At 40.0% G+C, this 16458-nt stretch overlaps 1 protein-coding gene across 1 annotated transcript in view; it reads right to left on the bottom strand.

The window, feature by feature from the left end:
* The window catches only part of spg21 (SPG21 abhydrolase domain containing, maspardin), a 35070-nt gene that overhangs the window by 14298 nt on the left and 4314 nt on the right, over window positions 1-16458 (bottom strand). The window contains 2 exon segments of the mRNA XM_071516988.1: window positions 4818-4931; window positions 4933-4980. Of these exon segments, the coding sequence (XP_071373089.1) occupies window positions 4818-4931; window positions 4933-4980 (162 nt within the window).

Below are 16458 nucleotides of genomic sequence, written 5' to 3'. Positions count from 1 at the left end.
ATTCCATTGGTAAGTGTAAAATATTGCTTTGCTGAATATGATTGGATAAAACCCTGGATTGGATAAAAGGTCTTTAAGCCCTGCAAATGTGTTGCTGTTTCTGTCGCCCTCTAGTGGTCAGACAAATTGCTTACTGCCGCTTTAAATGGCCTATTACTGGTAGTAAATACTTAAGTATTTGTATCCCTCCGTTTAGATAAACAGTTTGAGGCAAATTATAACTTTTATATAGAATTAAGATAGATCAGGACAGATGGAATGTCCTACCCCTCTCTTTGATGGGAAGGGTGGAGACAGTGAGGATGAATATTTACAGAGACTTCTCTATTCTTTCCCAAATGCTACCTATACATATCCCCAACCATATTTTTGATTCACTAAATAAAATGATCTCATGTTTTATTTGACAAGGGAAACGCCCAAGGATATGCTATAAAACACTGCTGCTCCCTAAAAGATGTGGTGGGTTAGTTGTACCCAATTTTAAACTATTACTGGGCAGCACAACTCAGATCACTAGTAATATGGATGATAGACGATTTAAAGAGTAACTAAACTCCAAACCCAAGTCTTTGGTGAAGCCTGACGCCTAATGGTGAAAAGTAGGGTACTGCACTGCTCATCTGTTATTGGCAGTGCAGTACCCTACTTTTCACCATTAGGTGTCAGGCTTCACTAAAAATTTGGGTGGGGTTTAGTTACTCTTTAAGTACTCAATATAGAAATACAGAATAATCCTTTTGCACCTTGTTACCTCTAACAGGTCTCCCCTTCTGTAATCCAAATTTAAGGGACCCTGAATGTAATATGTGGAGTCTACAATCAAAGTGTGGAGAGAAATACAAAAAATATTCAAAATGTCTGCATCAATATCCAGCTTGTCGTCAGTTGCAAATTTACATGACTCAACATGAGTCATGACTTTACATGAGTCTACAATCAAAGTGTGGAGAGAAATACAAAAAATATTCAAAATGTCTGCATCAATATCCTACGGAAGAAGAGAAGCTCTCATTCCTACTTGAGAGCTCGATTTCATGGACGCAAACATGTCCCGCCTGTTTAGTTTAATCCTGTTTTATTTTGATTTTGGTTTGAAATATTGGGAGATACTTGTTTCTTTAAGTAATATACTGTAGGCTACTCCATGCAGGTTATAGCTTCTCGCAGGATTTTGAGGTATCTCGTTAATTCAGAAAAACAGAGCAGAATTTTTTTTTCCATGAAAACTTTTCTCTTCTGAGAATTCTGAGATATTATCTCACGTGAATGCATTACACTTCCCTAATATCCAGCTTGTCGTCAGTTGCAAATTTACATGACCCCCCCCCCCCCACCCCCTAGAACCAGATACTTCAGGACACCACCACTCACTGCCAAATCAGATACCACGGATAGTAGTCCCTATTGGAGATTTTGTGGCGAGAACGGCAATCAATACTATAATCTGGACATGCCCGACACTTAAAAACTTCTGGGACAGTGCATTCCCACAAGATTTTAAAACAGCCATTCTTCATGTGATACCAGAGGGTCTTAGCAGCAGAAAAGAGATATACATGTTGCAAATACTGCTTGTAGCTGCTGCAAAATTTATTATCCTGAACAATCTGAACCCCCAACACATGGTCAATGGATATCCAAACTGGATGAAGTACAAGAAATTGAAAAATGGCTCATTGGTTAAGGTTACAATCTGACAATTATACAAATGGTATCTAAATGGGCTCTAGTAGACGACCTGATCCTCTCTAACACATACAAATATAATTATTGATAACTTACAACTAGATGTAAAACTAGACTCATTACCACCCACCATGTCAGTATTTTTCTGTGTATTTTATTTATTTTTTATTGTTTGAAATGTCAATCCATTTCACTTTTGTTCGTTTAGTTTTACATCTTTCTATTTCTTCACTTCAATAAGGACGTGTTTCTCAATGTGAAAACATGATCTGTTATACAGCTCCTTGACCCATAACAAGTGTATCAGTAAAGACTTTTTTCACAAATAAAAAAAATAAATAAACCAGGTCAGCATCACCAATAGCAGTGGTGCAAGTGTGTCCCTTCTCAGACTGCGTAGCTGTGTTGTTAACAGGAGAGGAGGTACTTGTACTGGGGCCAGTGTTATGCTCCAAGGAGGAGAAGCTACCAGCTGAGTCGGGAGTGGTGCGTGGTTCGAGGATCAGAAATCGGCGCATAGTGAGTTAACGTTAACTTACTCATTAACTTCTAAACACAGAAATGCACTCAAGTAGCCTAAGCACATGCTAGACTCAAAAGCAAACATGTAGCTAACCTATTGTGCCTAGTGTTCGACAGATAAACCGGCCGAGTGGCAGTTGCCTAATACGAGCAATCAAAACTGCAACAATTAGAAAATCAAACCAATGAAAAAGATAGTTTTAATAATCAAAAAATCCAAAATAAGTCTGCTCGACCAATAGGGTTGGGTACCGAAACACGGTACCACTATGGCACTGGTTCCTATGCAAACGGTACCTACCGGACCAAATTGCAACGCAGATTTCGGTGCCTCATTTCGGTGCCATTCCTGCGCTGCCGATTAAAATATCTGCCCTCCGGTGCTCTGAAACCGCCGCACACACCTTCACTAACGTTTTCGTGTGGAGGCACGGCTTGAAATCCACTGTATTCCTCTGGTATGATGTGCCTGCCGCTTTCCTCTCCCATGCGACTCGCCTTCCAACTTTTGGTTGAAAGCCAAACAGCAGTGGCGCTCATCAATGTCACATTTTGGTCGCTTAGCCAATCAGATAAAAGAAGAAGCGGGTTGCTTTCATTACCTATAATGTCCGGTCATACAAACTGTCAGTTATTTGTTAATATGTAACATGTGAAAAGTAATTAAGGACAAATAGGTTTAGTTCATAAAAAAAACTTTGAATAACTAGAATGTTACAATAAATAGCAAATGGTGATGTTGACGTCAGGAGAGGTGATATATTTTGCCAGAGAAAGCAGACATGGTTATATTTCTGCAAAAGAATTGCTGAAGTAGAAGAGTAGAAGAATTTGTAGAAGTCTAGACATTTGCACTTGGTATTTCTTTTGCTGTTATTTACTAGTATTGTCACTATTATTTACTGTTAAATTATTGTAGTTGACTTTTTTATTATTATTTATTTATTTATTTATTAATATATTCAAGTTCTTTGCAATAAAAAAAGCGATCTTTAATGTCGTTTTTCACAGTTTATTTTAAAGAAGGTATCGGTTCAGGCACCGATTAGGCACCAGTACCGTTTTAAAAGTTTCGTTTTAGCACCGGTATCGGAAAAAATCTAAACGATACCCATCCCTATCAACCAACTAGTCAGACTAAGCTACACTCCTCTCCTAGCCTAACTCTGCTGTAAACTAGTACCGTGGATGATGAAACTTTGTGTGTCTGTGTACCTTCCGTAATGTTTTGTCCATCTGTCTTTTCATTGTGTGCTTGGTCCCCACAATTGCCACTTCTGTTTTCGCATTTTGAGTTGAGCACCTCCACCACCTCCACCTCCACTATATATGTATATTAGTTTTGGTACCGCTGCCACTGTCAAACCAATTATCCCTTCCATTGATAAACTTTCTCATTAACATCCTATCCCGTTCAACCTCTTGGGCAATGTGCCAATTCTCTATACCAACCGCATCCAACACCAATGAAAACAATGGTAAATACTCGCCCACAATGCACCATTGTTAAAGCCACACACGCCAACTGCCCAACAAAAAGTCACTGACAGTGACACAGATTTGTAGTGAGCCACAAATTACCAGTTACCAGGACAGTTAAACAGGACTTGTTTATACACATTAGCCAGTTGCCTATCACAGGGCTACCTGGGACTTACTTATTAGCCATTGGGCTTACATGTTATCTGTTTCTGAAGTTCCTTGAGTTTAGGGAATTTGTTTTGTATTGTGTTGCCCATGAACATCATTTTTTAATATACACTACAGTTTTAAATGAACAATTATAGAGGTTTGATATTGAGTTGTTATAAATAGTGTAAAGAGTACGTGGAGTTGAAGGCCTGAACAGCCCAATCTGTGTTTCTGTGCGTGGCTTTTAGTCTGTTGTCTACTCAAGTCTAGTCTGAGTAGACTAGACTTGAGTACTCCCCACTCTGTCTGCCAGTGCTTATGTGCTGTCTGTATATGTTTCTATGCAGGTGTCTGGGGGCAGAGCGGGAGGGTCATCAGCGCAAACTGGCAGCACCTGGGCCCGGTACTGCCAGGGGTTGCCAATTTGGCTTTAGTTTGGCATTTGATTGCATTTTCTTGGGTTTTATTTTCCGCACCTTACATCATACTTACATCTCTTACACTCATCCACTCACCAACATCACTGATTACACTGATTTCCCACATGCCATTGTAAGCATTCAAGTTTTGTCAGAGCACTGATCTAAGCTATATATAATGTGCGTTTAAAAAGAAAATGTTTACTCATATGGCATCATCTCCTTTTTTTAAACCACTGACACAAATACTGGTCTTATAAACTGACAGGGAATGCTGCCATAAAAAGTTTACTTCAGGGAGGACAGAAGGATTTTTCAAGCTTGACATGTTTTGTTTCAGAAGTGGTGATCATGTCTATTGAGATGAAAAGCTAGCAAACAGCTAAAAAAGTTGCACTACTAGTATGATGTTACCTTGCATCTGGGAGACAAAGAATCATTGATATTGCTTCTAATTTGTACAAGGCAATATTAAGATTTTGTTCATTTTTTTTTCCACATAATTGTGCATCCCTGATGCCTCAGCATCAGAGATTCTTTTGTCATCAAACTCACCGAGATTACTCTGTAGCCCCAGCCCGTTAGAGCCAGGACTTGTTGGAAGAATACCTCTGCTGTTCCACTGACTGGTGGAAGGAAGATGATGGGACACCTTATGCTCTTTGGGCCCCGCGTCATACAATGACCACACCTTGCTGTCATCATCATCGACAATTATCTGTTGGAGACAAGAGTGTTGTCAAAGTGTTGTTCATAACAACCAAAATTTCAATAAAAAACAACTTTTTTTGACCAAATTATCTGGTGGGGGCGTTTATATTGATAACATGATATTGCTGTACGCAGGCAAAGAGGAAGAATGGTTCAATTCCATCAATATTTTGAACAGTACTAGATTTGGGGATCAGTAAAGATGAGGAGGGCTTCCTGCACACCTCTATTTGCAGAATACCATTCTGCATGCGGATAGCTTCCATCCTAAACATCTGAAGCAGAACATACCATTTGGCCAGTATCAGAGAATCCAAAGAATCTGTGATGATGAACAAGATTTTGGGGTGAAATCTAGTGAATTGGAGACTTGTTTCCTATCCAGGGGATACAAGAAAGACAAGCCCTTCAAAAAGCATGTACAAAAAAAAGCAACTTGAACGATCTACCCTACTACAACGCAAGACATCAAAACCATGGGACATTCTAGATCGTATGCTTTTTGTAACCAAGTACAGTACTTTAGCTCATAAAGTCAAACACATTATAAAGAAAAACTAGAGTATCATTCTAAGTGATGATTCACTGCGTGATGCATTTCTGGATCCACCAGTTATCAGCTTTAGAAGAAGTCCTACATTAAGAGACAAACTAGTTCATATTTATCTCCCTGCAACCTCAAAAGGCACCTGGATTGAGAAGCCTAGAGGCTCATTTAAATGTGGCCAATGTAATCATTGTGCAAATGTATCATAAAAGGAAGTCTTTTTTTGGATACTGTCACCAACACAGAGTACAAAGTCAAACACTTCATCAACTGTAAAAGTACCCATGTGATTTACAGTTTGGAGGGTCTGGAATGCAAGGTTTTCTGTATTGGACGTACCAAAAAAAGACTGCAATATCACCTGGCAGAACATAAGTATGCCATCAGAGTGGGAAATGCAGACTACCCTATGGCCAGGCAAATTGCTGTGACTATATTGGCCCCAATGTCTGTGATTTTGCCAGACAATTTTGTGGCATCCAGCTGCCAGTCCTCTGCTGCTTCAGTCAAGTTATCGGCAGTATGGCTCTCTGGAAAAAAACTTGGATTCAAGCTTCCATCCATTACTGACGAAATGTCCCATGACTGACATGTAGGGTGTCGTATTCACGTTGGACCACATATCTGAGGTCAAAAAATGCTGTGATTTAGATTTAAGATCCTGTACCTGTTTTCTGACATGATTGTATAAAGTAGGTTGTTCCTAGTAGTTCATACTGACAATTGAGTGTGAATCATTTGAGGAAAGCTTGCTTATCCACAGTTTGAAAAAGGGACCATTTCTTTGGCTAAGAATTTTGCAACCAACCCTTTCCACCTGGAACTCTCTTTGTATTTTGTTGACATTGTGAAAGCTCCATCAATTGACTGCTGTCCAGTTGTTTGCATCGTCTCTCTTCCTTTTGCCGAGGAACCCATTTTAACTACTCAGACTGGGTGATATGAGTGGTGATGGCTATGTAAATTCAACGTATTGCCACCTCTCGCGGTTACTTTCTTGAAACAAAGATACATTTTCTGGCTCCCCTTGGTCATTTGACTTAAAAACCAATGTGTTGCCACACTTGGTTAGTGACATTTCTTCTGGAAACTAGGGATGCCAATTTTAAGCAATGTCCTTAATCAATCGTCAGCCACATAAATTACCAATTAGTCGTTTAATCTATAAACAGCTTTTTCCTCAATGAAAGACTCAATTAAACATTCAAGACGTGCCATTTTGCATTTTGACAGTACAACAAAACAGAACTATGAGGCCCAATATGTATAATAGATCAAATATTATAATGAAATAATGAAATAATGCCATGTCTTGTAAAATTGCTGCTCCTGCTCCGCCCGTCTATAGGCCTACTAAACAAGTTAATCAACCAAGCAAGATGCCAGGCCGTCATTGTAAATATTGTTCTTAATTGACCTGCCTGGTTAAATAAAGGCTAAATAAATAAAAAATAAACCAAGCAAGATTCAAATGATTAACCTTACTAATTCTGCAGAAGTTATAGGCCTAATTAGAGACATAAACACTAAACATGAAGCCAAACATGCAGACTAAACATGCAGGGCAAGCATAGCAAAATACAACAGATTTTTCTATAAATGAAAAGGGCTGTCCAACAGCTGAGGCCTATAGGAACTTGAAAAATAAAATTTTGACTCACGACAACGGACCTGTGTTTCCCACAGGTTGAAATTTGTGGCAGTGGTTGTTTAGGATTAATTACTTGTGGTGTGTCTTTGCACTGCACTCCTGGTAACTTTCTATGCGAGTGTTGAGCAGTGTTATATTTCTCTGATTAAAAAGTGTTAAGTTACTGTTAACAAATACCGTTACTAACAGAAGGGATCTGTGAATCTGCACTCGATTGCTCTTCCTCAACGACCAGGATGTGTGTCTCAGTAAACTGAAATTGAATTGCAAGAACTGAATTTGAATTACGAGAACTGAATCTGAATTGTGAGAACTGAATACAGTTTCAGAGCAAATACATTCAATTTCATAATATTACATTCAGTTTCAAGTTTATTGGAATTCAGCGGCGGTCATATTTCAGCAGCGGCTAGGTGCATATAGGGGAAACACTGCGTAAGAGCTACAGCAACCAAACTTGGCAGATAGGTCCAAAGTCTCAGCCGCTACTAAGGCATCAAAACCCACGTCAACTGGCCTCATGGTGGCACTATAACAAGCAACTTCACGTTGTGGTCTATGACCACTATTGCTACTTTTACTGTTTCTAATACTGGTAGTCCAAATACTACTACTGATAGAAGGCTTCTCGCCTTTCGCTGCAGACACTTGATTCTCCCTGTACTGTTGTGTCATGTTTATGACACCAGGGGGAGCTCTACTGAATCTGGTTTTCTTCTCATTCTATAACTCTTCCAATTATACATGCCATTTTGTTGACATTTCCCCTAGTCCTCCCGTATAGATTGTGTTGCATTTTCCCTTTTGTGTTTTTGTTTCCTGTATAGTTGCTGTTTAAGTTGTAGTTGTAGATTTAGTAACAATAGAAATAAATTTGTGTAAGACTAAAGGTAACTTGTCATATGTTTGCTTGCTCACAAATCAATCACTAAACCGGAATAGATTGGTGCTGCCCTGTTATAAGTTAAAATAATAACAACAACAACAACAATAATGAAAAATATAGCCGCAAGCAGCAATTGCGGGATCCAAGCACAATTTGAAAAGGCAGACAGATAGACAAAACATTAAAGAAGGTAGAAAGACACACACAAAAACTGACATGTTGTGAAGATAGGCCATGCATAGTCAAAAACTCTTTAGAACTCAATCCGCTACAGTGTATATTTGGATTGCAATCAAATATTCTAAATCTGGTATCTTACAAAAAGATTCTGAGCATACTCTGGCACTGTGCACGGCTTTCCATTCTGCAATGCTGGTTGGATGATACTAGACCAACAACTTCAAGCTGGTATAATATTATAATGAATATTCTACACTTGGAAAGGCTCAGACTAACTTTTCCACTGGTAGCACTGGTGCTACCAACTTTCTCAGTTGGTCGCACCAGCACGATTTGGTCGCACCCTTTTTTTTTTTGGTACAGCATGGTATTAATCACACATTCAACCTGTTCTTCATCAGTGTGATCAGCACTGATGAATTGCAGGCAGGGAGAGTGCAGATAGGGAGAGGTTACGCAGTAGAGTGTTTCCCATATAATTTGAATGCATTTGTGGTGGTAGGTGGGTTGGGGGAGGGTCGAGTGCCTTTTTATTCTTGTATTCTCTTACATTGTCAACATATAGGCTAATATCAATAAAAGATCCCATTACCTGGATGGCTGAAAAATTATCTAATGTACTCCATTTTAAATAGTTCCATTTGTCAAACAAATAACTAACTTGTATATATCTAAAGTACTTTGTGTCAAAGATAACATAACTTAAAAATATAAACAGTGCTACACTGTTGTTTGTTGCTTGCTTTTGTCAGCAAGGTGAAGAATAGAAATTAGACTCCTTTTACAGAGAAATCTGCTGTTCTGCCCTCTACATCTCTCTGTGCTGTCAGTCTCTCCTGTATCTTTACATCGTTACATTACAGGCTTTGACTTTATTATCTGCTCTGTTTTACTGCTCAGCAGCTCCTCTGGTCCAGACTGTCCTGCTCCTCCTCAGGACCAGTCCTTTTCCTTCTTTGAAAAATATTTTTCAATATTAATCTCGATTGATGGAGCAAACATTCAGAGTCAGTTAAAAAGTTAATATTAACATGATCAGTCCACTCAGTGGATACTGACTAGCAGCTAGGCTACACAGCGTGCTAATCTGGGAAACTCAGCTGTATTCCGAGTAACGTTAACTGTTAGTTCTCATTTTCGGGACTTCAGTTGACCGTCTTCTTGGCACGGAAAAAAATATCTCCCTCACGCGTGTGCAGTGGGAGGCGAACAGACGGGTCCGATGAGAGAGCATGTGAGCGAGAGAGAGAGAGAGAGAGACAGAGACGGAGCAACAGAGAGAGAGGGGGAGCAACAGAGAGAGCGAGAGACAGAGACAGAGAGCAAGGGAGAGAGAGAGAGATCGCTTGGAGCAATTAGAGGCTGAGCGAGTCAATGCGCTACACGCAGTTACTCGATCGCGAATGACATCATTCTCTCGGACAGATAAAAAAAATAAAAATAAAAATAAAAAATGCTAAAATGTGTCGCCAAATATACTTTGGCGGCTGTTAATATACCTGGGCAGCCGCCCAAGTAAAGTCTGCGTGTGGGAAACACTGCAGTACCTGTGCCGGAGTGGCACCAATGATCATCATGTACTCGCACGAATGCGACCACGTGAAATTTTAACTCGCACACTCTCAAAAAATGGTCGCATATGCGACCATTTTGGTCACAGTCTGGAGCCCTGCTTATGTACTAAAAGGAAATATTGATTTGTTTTTCAACACATGGTGCCCTGGCAAAGAAAATCATCAAATAATTACCAGAGGATTTGTAAATATGAACTAATATCAAATGAATTGCAAGAACTTTTACAGTGTTGTAAGAATGTATAAATATATATTTGGTTTATGTACACTTCTTGTAAATAACAAATGCTTGCACCAGGTAACAGAGAAAGTATCAGCTTTGCAACATTTAGTGATATCATAATGGTTATATTACCACAGATATGATTGTATTGGGAAGACTGTAGAGAATACGATTGTATGGAGAAGACTGTAGAGTTTGGAATTTTAATTTTTTTATTTTAGTCTGTTTTCTGTGTTCCCTCCCTCCAGCTAATATCCCTCACCCCTGGTTTCGAGCCCCATCACAGGTATCTGTTTTGTTTTGTTGTATTTTAATGTTTGTTGCTTGTTAGTGGGTGGGTATGGGTGGGTATATGTTAGTATATGTGTAGTGCATGCATGCACGCGTGCACACTCAGCACGTTGGGTCGGAGTGTATGTGCGTCTATGTACTTGTGGGCGTCTCGGTTGGTGTGTTCTTTTGAAAAGTACTTTTTTATGTATGGTGCTCTATTCTATTAGTACCTTGTGCGCTATTGATGTGACCACCCATTTAAGTCGTGTGCTGTGTATGTATATTAGAGGTGTGAATCTTCACTGGCCTCACGATTCGATTCCGATTCAGAGAGCTACGATGCGATTATAAAACGATTATCAATGCATCTTGATGCATCAAAATTTTTGATTTCTATACATGATTTATTTTTTCTCACTGTATGACAACTTGCTACTTTTAAAACATAACGTATTTGTAATGATCCATAATTAAAATAAACAGATGAATTTACTAAATTAATCTGTTTATTTTAATTATGGATCATTGAATTTACTAAATTCATCTGTTTATTTTAATTATGGATCATTACAAATGATCCATAATTTAACAAACAGACAAACAGAGATGCAAACTCCTCACCTTTCGGCAAAATTCGCCGTTTTGAGATCAAAATAGGTCACCTACGAGATTCGTGTAGATCCGAGGGGAAATTTTCTTTAGGGGGAGGGGGGTCGGTCGGGTTGATCGGGTTAGTTGCAGAATTGGTTAATTGAGGTTAAACAGACTGAGAACCGAGTTATTTTCTTCACCTCAGAGTTGGTTTAAGTTGTTTAAGTGCTGCAGTGTGTGTTGGTCAGCCGGTCTCATTGTTTGTTACTGCTGATCACTGCTCTGCTGTGCTAACGTTAGTCTCTGAATGATGGCGTAGAAAGTTCACAATATACTTCACGTACGTCTCGCAAAGGTAAATATTGAGCCATTAAATCAAAATTGCTTGCAACTGCTGCCACCTTTTTTGAAGATGAACTACAAAAAACATGGATGTATTGACAAGATAACTCTAGCGTGTGCGCGCTGTACACTGTCCGGGTGCGGCACTTCCCTCGCAGTTGAGTTCCGCCTTTTTCGTTCCGTCAACATCACGTTATTAACTAACATTTAGAAAATCGATTTTTGACATTTGTGAATCGATTCAGAATCGTCCACGTCTGCATCGCGATGCATCTTAGAATCAAGAAATTTCCACACCTCTAATGTACACGTGTACTGTATGTGTGTGTATGCCTGCATGCATACTCAGCACGGTCAGATTGTCTATGTGCTTGTGGGCGTTTCGGTCCGCATGTGGGTGTGTTCTATTGGAAATAACTGTATAGTGCTCTTTTCTGTTAGTACTTTGTGCGCTATTGTTTTGATATACCGTGATGTGATGTTTTTGTTTTTTTCCGTATATATCATTGTAACAATAAATAAAATGATTGAAAGAAAGGCTAATACTTTACCTACTGAGAAACTAAATGGAGAAGTATTGTTATACTGCAGTATATGATATCACATATCACAGATTGACAGTGCTAATCACTTCATAGAACATTGTAGTGCCCTGCATTAACAAATAAAACAATAGTAAGTCACATAGGCCAGAAAACTGCACTGCTCTCTATGAGTTGAAACATCTGGCCACACCCCAATCAGTGATGCCAATCAAGTATTTTACAAAAATAATTGGATTTATAAAACCGTGCATACGCACACTTGCACGCAATTTCCCCTTTATAAATCACAATCCAACTTGAAATGTTGCGCACGTGCGCAAGCCTCATACTCCACCCCTTAAGTCCCACAATTAACCACAGATGGTCAATGAAACACCCTGAATGAATACTGATGTGTATGTAAATGTACTTGTCATTCCATTCTCTGCGTGAGAAAATGGCAAAACCAGTGGTGAGTGGCAACATGTCACAGCAGCAGTTAATGCTGCCAGCTCCGAGAGTTGGACCCTTTATAAAACTAAAAATAAACAAGCAAATGGTAAACATATTGTCCCCCACCAGTGATGTAATTCCACCCTTGGATCAGTCAGTGATTGCTGAGTGTAATAGTGTGAAATTGTATAAGCATTTTGGTATGGGACAATGAAAGGACAGATTGACCATATATTTCTGTTGCCTACTCTCCTCAGAATTAGGTTTACAAGTTACATCTTGAAATGTAGTAACTGTAATTGTCCTGTTTTTACTCAATACAGTACAAAATATAAGAACTACAATACGCAATAAATACAATCCGTACATTACACAATGTACACTACAATACAATTTATAATACAATATACAATATAACATACAACACCAGCAGCGTGAGTGTTATGAGTAATATAAATGCTAAATGATAAGTGATATATGGTATTGCTCAGTAGGTAAGTGATAATATGACATAAGTAGTCAACACTGACAGCACAGTGGTAGTGAAGTGATGAGTGCAATAACAGTACAACAACTGTACAATAACTACAGTGTCTTGTGGTTAGAGGTTTGCCCAAAAATTCTCCATTGACTCTCACTTCAACACATCAACCCAGTCTGATGTCTCCAAGTGTGTAGTGTGTGTAGACTATTATGTTACCTATGATAACTTTAACTGTATTGCTTTACCACTGAGTCCCCATTCATTGTCCCCCACATTGTATGATAACTTTAACTGTATGACCTGCTTTACCACTGAGTCCCCATTCATTTCCAATGCCGCCCCCTAGCGGCACAAAGTCAATATTACAGTGTCACTAACTAAGGAACGAACAAACTAACTAACTAACGGACGGAGAGCGATCCATAGTCCCCCCTTTGGTGGGGGACAAAAAGAAAATTGTCCGATATAAAGGTTGACGCCAAGAAGCGCATTGCTGCACAGCGACAGTTGTGTCAGCACCTCCGGCAGGGTGAGGAGACACCGGAGCTCTCTCCTCTTGAACGTTTCACCTCAATAACAGGGGAACCCTATTTAGTGGCATTGTGCCAGAAAAACAGCATGACAATGACATAACGTTAGAGAGGAAGATGAGAGAGCTGCGAGTGACCCAGGTATCGTAAATGTGACTTTTGTTTTTGGAAAGAGTGAATGTAACCACGCATTCAACATTTCATATTCATTTGATTTGAATAAAAAAACGCATGGACAAGTTCTGTATTCTCGTTTTCTGGGGGATCAGACAGTGTGCGACCGGGGTGAACAAGAGAATGGCTGCGCCTAGCACCAGCGTCTCCAATGATCAATCACATTAATCAATTTACACATGGCTTTACAGACATCATCTTGAGAGTCCAGACATCATTTGTCTTTAGTTTGATGAAGATTTATCATCCTATCTTGAACATATCACATTGTCAATTTATCAAACTATTTGCAGCTGCACATTTCCATCTACCATACGCTCAGTTTTCAAGATATCATTACAATTTTTGGGCTGTTTACTAATTAATGTATGAGGATTTCAAAAATCATGTTTTTTTTTCCTGTAACGTACGGTTTAGGAGGACAACACTGTGGGATCACAGTCAGTTTTAGCTATAAACAGAGGGGGGCAACTTCAGAATGGGGGTAGGTACCAGTGTATGAAAGATTTATCTCACTTCAGCCAGCATGTCCTGAAAATTTCAGCTTTCTAGGACATACAGCAGATTTTTAATGAACTTTTGAAGTTGTGACTTTAATACCTGTGAAGATTTGGTTATTATGCAACTAGCCATGCCCACTTTCATCAATAATGACCAAATTTCATGGTTTGATTTAGAACATGTGTACAAAATTTCATAAAAATCTATGCAGTCAATTATGAGATATGAACTTTTTGCATTTGTAGTAGGCTTGGGCGGTATCACAGTATTACAGTATACCAGGGTATTTAGAAATCCAGACGGTATGATTTTCAATACTGTCAAAAATACAGACACTCCTCTTTCTATTAAACTGATACAGAGAAGCTGTATTGAGGCGATGTATTGTAGTGCACAGCACGCACCAGCAGAGGTCAGTCTCTACTGGTGGAACAGGCAGCTGAGCTGAGAAAGATGGCGACTGCGAGTGGTGGGGATACAGGACTAGTAAAAAAAGAAAAATGCCTCTGCCCCTGTTTGGGACTATTTTGGGTTTAGTCCCGATGAAAAAGGTGAGCCAGCCAGCACGGACGAAGCGGTTGCGACAAGACCTCCTCGTCTTCTCGCCTCGTGTCTCTTCCTCCTTCCTCTTACTCCTTGGTCAAAGGTCACCAGGGAAACGAGGAGGAGATGCAAGGAGAGGAAACGGGAGGAGTGAACCGGGTGCTGTCAATCGGAATGTCCTCGCACGCGCCACACTGAAGTGATGCTTGAAGTGTGGCGTTTGAGGCGCCTCCCACACAGTATCTACTTCCCATCCACGGATGACAGCTGTCTAGTTTTATCCACAAACATTCACACAGTTAACATTAATGTGTAATTCATCTCTGTCCGCCCCTAATGAGCCTTGTCTGAGCCTGATGGAGGCAGAACACCAAAAAATAAATTTCTTAAGCTGATGTGTGTCTGTGCTTTATTGTCCAACTTGATACTTTTTTGTGACTTGGGTTAGGCAAAGATGTTTGTTTTACATCTCACTAGCAATGAACCAAAGTTGTATTTTTTTTATTCCCCTAAATGACCATAGATCTAGCTGTAAGAACATAATGGGCAAAAAACACAATGAATTGTTGTTAATAAGGTTTAGTAAGAATTTATTCTCCCCAAAGAGAAATTCCATGGGAACACACAAACACAATCCACAAGAAAGATTAAGACAGAATGAGATACAGAATGAGATTTTTTCTATATGTTTCTAATGGTATGGAGCTGGGTTTAGCCTACAGGCTACAGGCACGTGAATTATCGTCATTATTTCTGCATTATTTCTCTGGTCGCACTACGACCAGAGGAGGAGACATGAAGGATCCTTCATGCGTCTTTTAACTAATTGGAACGTACTTAATGATGGCGGCTCATTTTTGGATGCCGGGTCAGCGAGGAGACAAGGCCACAAGGACGGAGGAGAGGACGCATTTTGGCCAAATGGAACGTACCCAAAGTTGTTTTGGTGTCAGTCACGTAACCCCAAATCTACACAGCACGAGTTAGCGTATACGTATTTGTTTTGTGGCCCAGTTGCAGCACGGCAGTTTACGCTGCTACACCAGCTCTGTTATTGTTCCATCCACGGTCTGCACGTTCTGTTGCGCGTACTAGGGTTTTACCTATAGGTAAGTGAACACAGTTATCTAGTTTTGCTTATTGTCCCATGAACAACTGAAGTTGTACCATGAGGAACATTAATGTAAGCCGTAAGGCAAATCTAATCAAGCAATGCTCCATGACAACGATCAACCAATTGTCTATTAAACACCACCCACATGCATTTGATTCACACAGCCTCATTATAGGCTGTGTATCATCCCAAAGTAGGCACAAATATAAAACAACTGGGAAATCTGGGGAAATAAATGAGTAGGCCTATGTAGCCTAGATGATTTTTCTTGTTTATACATTGTCTTACTAATTCATGCTCATTGTTATTTACTTGTATATTTATCTCACCCCTCGACCCCTTCCCCGCACCGTTCTAGCCAGCCCTCAGGCTCCACCACCACCAAAGCCCCACTCTTCAATTCTTCCCCGTCGTCCCCGTCGTCCCCCTCGCCCATGCCCCCCCCTTCAACTCCCAGACGTCCTCCCCCTCCCTGCTGCCCTCGACCTTCATCCATCCTGGAGGCGCCAAGCGCACTGTGTCACACCAGCGTTGCTGATATCAATACCGGAGAAGCAAACAACTGATGGCCTTGAGGTCCCTGCTACAATGTAGCTGGTAGTCATGAAATTTCCCATATCAAGCTGGGACCCAATACACATATTGCTGGATCACAACCACCACCAAGAGTTTTTACGTCAGTGCTTGTAACTTTCCCCATTCCTGTTTTGACTAGCAGCAAGCAAGACGTACCCTCTCCATGCTGCAAACTTATCAAATTTGATAAGTGTGAAACAACTTGACAATTGCAGACATCCTGCCCCAGGGCCTGTAACCAATAATCTAAAACTAGCCCAAAAAAACATAAAGCTTGGCTTGCTCAATATTAGGTCTCTGGCTAACAAGTCTCTTTTGA

The sequence above is a fragment of the Centroberyx affinis genome, unplaced genomic scaffold (genome assembly GCF_046629955.1).
Source record: "Centroberyx affinis isolate AG114_WGS23_722 - 3 ecotype Tasmania unplaced genomic scaffold, CSIRO-AGI_Caff_v1 ptg000441l_1, whole genome shotgun sequence".
In the NCBI taxonomy this organism is placed as follows: Eukaryota; Metazoa; Chordata; class Actinopteri; order Beryciformes; family Berycidae; genus Centroberyx; species Centroberyx affinis.
Note: the sequence above shows the minus strand (reverse complement) of the source record. Positions and strands in the feature narration are given on the sequence as shown.